A 10,000-nucleotide genomic window follows, 5' to 3' on the forward strand; every position below is an offset into this window, starting at 1 on the left:
ACACTTAAAAAGTTTACAGCAAAAAAAGAAATCATTACTAACTGTTTTTGAATCGACTAAATTATATATAAAAAAGACAAACGGGCACTAGCTACTCATCCAGTACCTCGATTCCGTACTCGATGTTTCTGCTTTCCATTTCTCTCTCTAAAAAAAAAATCAATTTCACCAACTTTGGTCTACGCCGGTGCACTTGTAATCTGCTTGTTTTGTGCTTCTGACATGCGTCCCACTCATTCGAAAAGGTCGGCATGTCGTTTGCGAGGAGCACCCGCCTTCAAAAGAACAGCTTTTGAAAAGGGGTACCTGCAGCAACCTGGAAGTCTTTAGATGCTGACATAAGAATGAAGAGGTCTTTGTGCCAACCTATATTTTCTCTCTCTCTCTCTCTCTCATTCTCTCTCATATACACACATACCTTTTTTATGTACAGGACCGGAACCTATGGAAGTGTGGTGTACATTTTGTTTTCTATCTATTATTTTTAATGTTGCTGTGGACTATCAAAAAATTTAATTAATAAAAACAAAAAGCCAGAAGACGTCCAGAACATGAATCTGTGTCCCTCATTATATTACGTTAAACCAAATAAAAGAATTATAATTCAGTAGTGAGATGTAAAAGCTAATACTTTGGTGTTACTATTGGACAGACCGATCTTGCACTAGGTTTTTGCATATTTTTGGTGCTTCTTTTAAAAAGAGTGAGGATGGAGTACTGTAAACGGTGTGCTATCTGGGGTTGTTAACTGCTATCTCTGCGATGAAAAGGTGATCAAACTACTGGTGTCCTCTGCATGTGTAACAAAGACATATATAAAAGCTGTGTATAAGTACACTATATATATATATATATATATCAGAAAGCTAAAACTTCTGACAAGATAACGTTTTTCTTCTTTTTAAACATCCCAGAGGTATACTGTACAATATCTGTACTTTTACAGAAGCAGAACCCTAGATGTAACTGTACAACAGCTGCACATAGTAGCAGATGTATTACCAAAGATGTAATGTACAACAGCCACACATAAGGTTTATTACAACAGATGTAAAATCTCACACACAACAGCTGCAAAACATAACAGATGCTTATCCTTAAGATGATCACTACACCTGCAAACCGGCCTAATTTTACACCAATATGTTTTTAAGTAACAAAAATATTACACACACGCACAAACAGTCACATCTACCATTCTTTAACGATTATTAATGTGAGTAAAAAATAATAACTTCAATCAAAATCAAAATAATAACATCAACAATGGAATTCTCAACTTCTTGTTCTTGTGCTCATTTTTTGAAAAGGTTACAATAAAAAAGACTAAAAAAATAAAGTCTAAATAATTAACAAGATTCATTACTCCTCAAAAAAAAAATCAAAGACAGCTGCTTGCTCTACTTGTTCATTTATCAAATTTCCTTTGATGACCTTCGAGGAAGAAAAAAAAAAAAATGCCTAAATACATTCATACCTTACATATATAAGTAATTGGATTAAAACACCTTAACAAATATAAACTTTTTAAAAATTCAATTTCTTTCTGCACGATTGACCTAACAAATGTTAAAAGTACTACTCTTTGAATGTGTGAAAATAGAAATGAACAGACATCACTTGGTATTAAATATTATCATCTACTATTAGTCTATCATACTGTTAAAGCAAGACACATGAACCGATATGATTGGATTTCCGTGAGCAGCTGCAGCCAATGGGGAGCGAGGACTTCGGTTTCATTTCTTTCTGCTTCTCTTACTGAACTACAACTTGCCTCCTTCCCTTCCTTCTCCCTTTACTTCCCCTTCCCTCCTTCATTTCCTTGTATTTCTTTTCCTATGCTTTTCTTCCTTCATTTCCTTCATTTATCTTTCTTACGTCCTTTTCCTTTCCTTTCATTTACTTTTTCCTTGACGGGATGAGGCGGAAGGCTAGGGAGGGAGAGTGTAATAAATGGAGGGAGGGAAGGGAAAGAGGTCAGGGAAGAAAGGGACAAAGGAGGCAAGAAAAGTGTGGGGGGGAGAGGTTACCTAGTCACATGGTCACTCGTCACCCTGAAGGAGCTTGTCACTTTCCTGGCCTCCAATACACAGGAGGGACAGAGTATCTTGACCCTGCCCTTTGCCCCCCACCAAGCTCCCTCGTCGCTGCACCCTGCCCACAGAAGGAACCCTGGTGGCCTGGTTAACTCACAGTCATTTGAATCATGACAAAAAGGTCTCCCCACTGATGCAGTTTATTTTAAGTTTCCTTTGACATTCCTCGGGGTGTGTCATCTCGGAGAATACTGTCAGATCTGCACAGGAGAGCTTGGTTATACACAGGTATATAAGGCTAAGGCTTATTACAATCTCTTGAATGACTTGGTATTACAAACTTTACAAAAACAATTTTGGTTCACAGTTTTCAACAGCTAAGTGGTTGGTAGTATATATAATCTCTAACATCAATGAAATACATAAATAACTATATATATCATACAAGATACAAATTCTAAACACTAAATGAGAAACTGCAGCATGAGGAAACAGATGTAAAATTACCATGTCCTTGTGAGTCCCTGCTCTTGTCATCGTTCAAAAGCAAATCATCTATATTTTACACTGGTTCATTACCTGCCTAATAAAGCACCTTCATCACCTTTGTTGGATTAAGTTATTTGTGCCTCGAAAGGAATCTCTTTCTGGCCTCAAGAAGCAGGATGAGATTTTCTTTTTTCATAAAAAAAAGCAATTTCATTCAAATGATAATTTGTGCTTGCATTGACGAACGCATCGTTTCCCCGGAGTTTCACGAGTTCGAAAATATGACCATTACAAAGCCAAAATACAAAACTTTGTTAGCAATCCATGTTGTTTTGATGGTGATAGTTCTCCTTTGGTTTTTGGGATAGAAAATGGTCCTTTAGCAGCATAGAAAAAAAAAAAAAAAAAAAACTGTAAACTTCCAGCCAACTTACTTTTTTTTTAATTAACATCAATAAGATTAGGATAAGATTAACTATTCAAATTTCTATACAAATTGTTAGTTTCTGTGAATAATTCCTGAACTGTCTGGACACAAGAGAATGCTGCCACTGAGGTTTTAGTCTCGGATCACTTTCTTATTGCTTTCTCATTTGGCAACTGACTGCTTGCCGCCTGCCCACCATGGGGGAGTACTCTTAGGGGGGTACATAGGTGGGTGGCTTCCTGTACGTGGGCGGCATGTTGGGGCGTGGGTGGCGTGAGGCCCCGTTGGTGGCAGTGAAGGGAGGCGGGGGCTGGTACGAGGGCGTGTCGTCACCCGTGTCACCTGAGGGGGGACGGCGTCGGTCAGAGGTTGGGGGTGTGGAGGACGCAGCGGGGGAGGAGCCGCGCTGGTACTCAGGTGGAGGCAGAGGTGGCTTCTCGTCCTTCATGATGACAGGGCTTTTGGCTGGGTCGGGCCGGTCATCCAACTCCTCAGCAAAGATGATGGGGATGCCCTTGCTCACAAAAGTGCTGTCATCGGCCATGGTCATCTTGCCATAGCGGCGCCGACGATATAGGCAGCACGCAATGATGGCTGCCAGGAGCAGCATAGCCGCAATGATGACTGCCGGGATGATGAAGTTGAGCAGGTAGTCGTTCTCCTCGCCCTGCACGCTCTCGCCCTGTGGAGGGTGATGCACATCCTCTTCAACATGAGTGGGTGTGTCCTCAGCCAGGCACGAGCCGCCCGGACGAACCGAACCACTTTCTACCCTGAAATCTGGAGCAAAGTTGTCAACGAACTCCCGCTTGAGCTCGCCATTATCATTGACCATGAGCTTTCTGAGGCGCTGGATCTCCTCGTTGGGGCACGGCTCCGACGGCAGCGACCCATTGTGCCACTTGACCTCCACTGAGCCCCGGCGTAGTGACTCCACCACAACATTCTCAGTGTCACTGTCGCCAAATGCATAGGCAATCTGCTCGATTAGCCGCGCTTTCTGGTGGGCATTGCTCATGAACTGCTGGAAGTCCGTATCCACTGTGATGGAGAACTCCACGGGCGGGATCTTGCTAACTGATCCGCGCATCACTCGGATGAACAGCGCATCATTCACCTTCTCGCCACCACTGTCCACACATTCCTGGAGAGAGAAATGACTTTAGAAGGCAATATAATGATATACCTGGAGACAAGCCTTGCTATTCAGCATGTTCACCACACTCACACTAACTCCCAAAGCCATCTTTGTCTGAAATTAATAAATAGAGCTCACAAAAAATATCATCACTGTCACCTTCTTTCTTCTCTTTCACAAACACACTTCCTCTCTTATATATTCAAACCTCCACCACCACTTTTTTCATCTAAGAAGGGTCAGCAACTGACCAATTGCCTAATTGGGAACTATTCCTACTTTGGGACTTCAGGTAGCAAAGTGAATTCTCTTCTTTTGTTCATTAACCCACTTGAAGCGGATGGCATGATTTGCTGCCAAGTAAGAGTCGGTTGTAGACGCGGATGGCACCGTGCCAGACAATGCAAACACCGCCATCCTACTACATACATATTTTATTAAAACCGCGACCAATGGGTTAATATGATTTTCGTAAAACAAGAGGAATGTCTACCAGCATCTAATGAGTGAATAAGGGATACCTATCCTTTCTTTTTCCTTAGAATCACTTTCTTCTTTTTCAATTCAAATTTTACTTCCTCACCTGCAAGTACTTTGAAATAGACAAAGGCAATTTAACCTTTTAAAATCTTGAAGAACCATATCCACAATAAACCAATAAACATGAAAGCTGATCGTCTCTTCCTTACCAGGATATACTCAGCTTTGCCTGCATCGCCAGTTAGCGGGAGGCCAAAGAACTCCTGGTTGGCCTCATCAAACTGGAGCCAAGAGTCCAGGGGAGGGGGGGAGAGGTTGGAGGTCAGAAGACGCAGGTTAAGTCGGCGAGAGTCTCCATCCTCCAGGTCATAGCAGGTGTCCTGGGGAGTAGTATCATTAGTATTTGCTGTTGTGTGCTGTATCCAAAGTTGCAACCATCGCAACTTCTTGTAACTTTAAACTATGACATGGTACATGCTAGTGATTACAACAACTATGGTGATGTGCACATTAATACCTTCAAGCTGGTAAGGAGCATTGCAGTAATAACCACAAGGATAAGCACAAAGTGAATATGTATTTAGTTGTAAAATCAGCTGTCTAAAAACAATATCCATGAACTCACAGTAAATAAAAGAAATAGAAAGAAAAATAATCTTACAGCAGGAACTTGGTAACGGAACAGCGTGCCCAAGGTGGCATTGAGGAAATCGATGTGGTTGCGAATGATAGGCGGGGTGTTGCTGTAGGTTTCACCACCTCGGCTGGTGTCCTCTGCAAAAGGGGAATGCATTACATTATTACTGCCCGACCACACACAAGTGGTAACAAATATTGCAACACTTTTAAAACTCATTACAACACAGCTTCTTGCAGCAAGCATCGTATTGCTGACAACATTTCCAAAAAATCAGGAAAACCCAACTATAGGCAAGTCTCCCAAACAAACATACCTGGTCCAGGAACTTGTGGCAAACTGGGTTTCGGGGCAGAGTGCTTCTCGCATGGACCCATGAAGTGAGGGTGGATGCGCTTCAAGTGGAATTCGGGTTGGAACATCTCCTTCACCTCCCGCGTGAGTTCGTGCTCATCGCCTTCAATCAGCACCTGAGGGGAGAGGGAGAGGGAGGGAAGAATTGAGTAATTTGGTCAATAGTGAGAAGAAAAGAAAAAAGATAAAACTAGAAAATGCAGAAATAGTAGTGACAAGGCATGGAGGGACAAATAATTCAAACTCGGTATCACAAGTCTTCTAAACATTAAAATCAACCAAGATAATAACAATTTATTAACAGAAAACCACATGTATCAACTTTTCTAAGAGAAAAAGCCCTTCCCATGCTGTCCCAATCTCAAATCTCTTACAGTGAAACTAAGCAATGACAACAAACCTCCTGCACTGCCAGCAGCTGGTTCATGGGGCAATTCGGTGACCGTGGATTGGTCAGTGTGGTGTTCGTCCATGTCAACTTGCTGGGGTTCTCAGAAATGGACCTCACATTAATGTTGTCTGTGGTCGGATCGCCGTAAATCTGGGCGATTTTCTCAACAACTTTTATCTGGGCAAAGAGGGTAATGGATTCATCAGTACAACAGTATACACACCAAAAATAAATTCCTAAAAAGGGGGAGGGAGAACCAATTATACATATTTTAATATTAAAAAAAGAGGTTTTTCCCCTTTTTTTTCCAAATACTTACAAAGGTAAGGCATCAAACAGTTAAATGATTTTAACAATACCCCCTACCTAGCCTAGATACCTTTCAAGCAAAAGAATAAATATACATACATAATAACAATTATAATTTAAGTATTTGTGATAAAATAAAATTAAAATAATAATAATAATAACAACAATAAAGAAAAAGGACAAAACAACAATATTAATAACAATAGTAATAATAGTAAAAATAACATTAATAATAACAAAAATAATAACAGTGACAATAACAATAATTAGTCATAATCATCATCATAATAATAACAATAACAAAAACAAACAATATAATATTTATAGTTACAATAATTGAGAAATAAGATTCCCCTCAGAAAGGTATGTTCTCACCTTCCAGTCAAGAGAGTACACAAATTCGTACTCGTATTTCTTCTCCAGCCTGAAGGTGGCTGTAAAACGGTGGTTGAAATTACGAGCTTCCTTTGACTGCTGGACATGGATCATGATGGAGTCTGTGATGGTCTTGCCCTCAGAGTCCATAGCCTCCAACAGGAAGGTGTATCTGCCGATTTGCTCCTCCAAAGGCCTGAGAGGAATTCACACTTGTAAGGGCAGACACTCATAACTATGATAGAACAGCCACAAAATGCAATACAAGTACAATAGAACAGGTAGTAACAATAGAACAGACAGTGACTGATTTTCAATCACATGCTCCAGCACCCAAAAGGGAATGCATGGGATCAAGGTAAAATGCTTCACTCACAGTGCATAGATCTCTTGTGTCGAAGGGTTGAACTGGATCCACGAATTTCGCCCGACCGACTGGCCATCAGAGGTCTTGAACAGGAGGCGAAGGTCCCGTGTGGTTCCGTCCTCAATGTCCTCAAAGGTGTCGGCTGGAATCTGTAGTCTGTACACGTGACCAGCAATCTGCGCAAAAGAATAGAGATTCTTTTAGTTTCATCTACAATTCAGAAATGCCAAACACAGTTTTTACCTTTCTAAGTATATACCCTAACCCTAACAGAAAGAATGTCAAACTCAACCAGGAAAAAAAAACTCACCCAAGCCAGTTTCTGGATCCTGTTCTTGATGAGCGGTGGGAAGTTTTTGACACCAATCTCAGTGGTGACAGCCACAGTTGGAACAGTCGACGGCTCAATGGTGCGGGTCGGGGCTATGACGGGCTTCTTGGTCATGGTGGCAGTGGCACTTAGGGGTGTTGTGGAGTCTACCTATAATGGTATAATGAATGTGTTAACATCCCATTGGGGAGAATTCAGCCTCACAGTCACCGCACATTCAAGTAAAATGCAATTAAATGGAATTATCCCATATATAACTTTTAAATGTTAAAGAGGCATGAAAATACTACTAGAGAACTATATGTTGGAACATCATAAATAATATGAACACACAAAACTAAGATCAGTGTAACATATGAATTATTTTTTCATTACCATTTTACCTTATAATTTCAAAAAGAGATTCAGTTGTTTATAACAAACAAGACAGCTCTAAGCAAAACAAAAAATTATCTTGCATAATAAAATATATATATCCTTAATCAAGCAATGACATAATGATTGAAGTAAGACAAGAACTGACCAATGATCATGGTTTATTGCAATGGGAGAAAAAAATCAAGGTAAACGTACTGAGTGTGCAGGCTTTGTAACGATGGAACCCTCTAGGTCTGGGTACTCTGTTGGGTAAGCCGACTCATATGTAACGGTTGGGCTTGCCTCCAGGACTCGGGTGGGCTTGACAGGCACCTGCAAGAGATCAAAATTCACCATTAGTTATTCAGTTTCATGGAAGTCTAACACCTGCTACTCCTAAGACTGTCAGTCCCACAGACTACTTGATATTACAGAGGCAGGTGGGAAAAATGATGAGTAAATAAACTCCATTTCAACCAGAAACTATTTATTCCCTTTTCATGAGCTAAGGAAAAGACTTACGAAGACAGGTGTGGAGATCGGCACGGGTCGCAGCACAGGCGAGACGGAAACGGGCACCTCAGCAGGAACTCCAGGATAATAGGTGGCTGGGGTGTCTGGGAACACTGGGGTGGCCAAAGAGGGGATGACACGCGTCTCTGGCTCATCGTACACAGAGTAGTCGTATCCATCATCCTCTTCTCCATAATCATAGTAGTCATAGTTGTACTCATAGTTGTAATCATAGTCACCAGAGTTTTCTATTTGGCGGCGCACTCTATTGAAGGACGGATGTACCTGTGGATGGGTAATATGTAAAATAAAGAACTTTCACAGAGATTTGAGAACTAACAGATGAACAATACCTACTTCATATTACCATCTATATTTTTAAATCCGAAGACACTATTTCAGTAAACCTCTTTGACAGTCCAACAGGAAGACATGACAACAGATTCCACACCACATGCCATTACCTGTGTCACGGACCAGCCGTGGACTGGTACACGAAGACGATTTTGCAGCGTGCCATCTCTAGCTGCAGCCTCCACATGGTTCACCTGCTCCTTCTTAGCCACATGGCCATCGCAACCCACAATCCACTGCAGCTGTGCCAATGAGTCCGTGTGGAGCCTGCTGCTCCTAACACTGGCATTACCAGGGCCTGCCATGATGGCGTCATTCTCTGCCAGGGGGTCAAAGTCATGGGGTGCCGGCACCAACCACATCTGCAGAGGATAGGCATTCTGAAGATGGCTTGGTAAACTCTTGCAAATAAGGGCACTCAAGTCCTCAAAGGTGAATGACCAACTTCATTACCATGACAAAATACAAGTAATCAAAGAATGAGTCACAGATAATCAATGTGAATATATGAAGCAGATATGTCAGCCTATCACTCACCTGCTTTATTCCAAAATGCTTCATGGCGGTGCGGAGGACCTTCACACGTCCCTTGGCCTCGAGGGTGGGCAGGTGAGCCTCTAGCATCACCGACATAACTGTTAAATCATCCTTGGGTCGGCAGTCAAACTGATCAGCTAGAGTGGAACCTGAAAGAAAGAGTATGCATGTCATTTGCTTGAATCACAGGCCTCTATGGCTGTGATGAAGAGGGGAGGGAGGGAGGGAGGGAGGGAAAGAGGAGGAGGAGGAGGAGGAGGAGGAGGAGGAGGAGGAGGAGGAGGAGGAGGAGGAGGAGGGAGGGGGGGAGGGAGGGAGGGAGGGAGGGAGGGAGGGAGGGAGGGAGGGAGGTAGGTAGGTAGGTAGGTAAGTAGGGAGGGAGGTAGGGAGGGTTGGAGAGAGGAGGAGGAAGAGATGAGAAGGAGGAACGAGGAGAAGAACAACGGGGATGATGACAAAGACAATGATGAAGGCAGACAATGAGGACACACAAAGAAAAGGAGGTGTAGAAAAAGAAGAAAACAATGATAGGGAGAGAGAGGAAAGAAGAAAAAAATAAAGGTGAAGAAAATGAAAAAGAAAGGAGAAGACTATAAAGAAAAATAAAGAAAAAAAAAGAAAAAAGGAGAATACAAAGAAAAAGAAAGAAGAATGGTTACAAAGGGAAAGAAGAAATAATGAAAATCAATAAAATAATAATATAAATTACCAAATCAAAAAAGGGGAAAGAAGAGGGTAACCAAATCACGACAGACTGAAGGCCATTTACGTATAAATCCCCATCACCTTTTGGTCATCTGCCAAGGTAGAGCTTAAATAGGGGTTTTCATATCATGGCCCGGGAGTCATGGAGGAGATCGTCCATTTGACACACTGATATCAGCATAAAAACTCGTTCTGGC

The 10,000-nt window shown here is 41.8% G+C and overlaps 1 protein-coding gene across 2 annotated transcripts in view; it reads right to left on the bottom strand.

Moving 5' to 3' along the window:
- Window positions 1-10,000, bottom strand: part of Dg (Dystroglycan) — a 55,140-nt gene that overhangs the window by 177 nt on the left and 44,963 nt on the right. For both annotated transcript variants that reach the window (XM_043024650.2, XM_086533746.1), the window contains exons 4-15: window positions 9,099-9,247; window positions 8,672-8,923; window positions 8,217-8,492; window positions 7,911-8,027; window positions 7,317-7,487; window positions 7,016-7,182; window positions 6,640-6,835; window positions 5,965-6,132; window positions 5,527-5,680; window positions 5,235-5,347; window positions 4,783-4,953; window positions 1-4,099 (exon numbers count right to left, since the gene is read on the bottom strand). The exon at window positions 1-4,099 is cut by the window's left edge and continues 177 nt beyond it. In XM_043024650.2, the coding sequence (XP_042880584.2) occupies window positions 3,167-4,099; window positions 4,783-4,953; window positions 5,235-5,347; window positions 5,527-5,680; window positions 5,965-6,132; window positions 6,640-6,835; window positions 7,016-7,182; window positions 7,317-7,487; window positions 7,911-8,027; window positions 8,217-8,492; window positions 8,672-8,923; window positions 9,099-9,247 (2,867 nt within the window). In that variant the 3' untranslated portion in view covers window positions 1-3,166. The remainder of the gene's footprint in view (window positions 4,100-4,782; window positions 4,954-5,234; window positions 5,348-5,526; window positions 5,681-5,964; window positions 6,133-6,639; window positions 6,836-7,015; window positions 7,183-7,316; window positions 7,488-7,910; window positions 8,028-8,216; window positions 8,493-8,671; window positions 8,924-9,098; window positions 9,248-10,000) is intronic.

Source organism: Penaeus japonicus, unplaced genomic scaffold (genome assembly GCF_977035675.1).
Source record: "Penaeus japonicus unplaced genomic scaffold, GWHDUDI00000001_assembly GWHDUDI00000040, whole genome shotgun sequence".
In the NCBI taxonomy this organism is placed as follows: domain Eukaryota; kingdom Metazoa; phylum Arthropoda; class Malacostraca; order Decapoda; family Penaeidae; genus Penaeus; species Penaeus japonicus.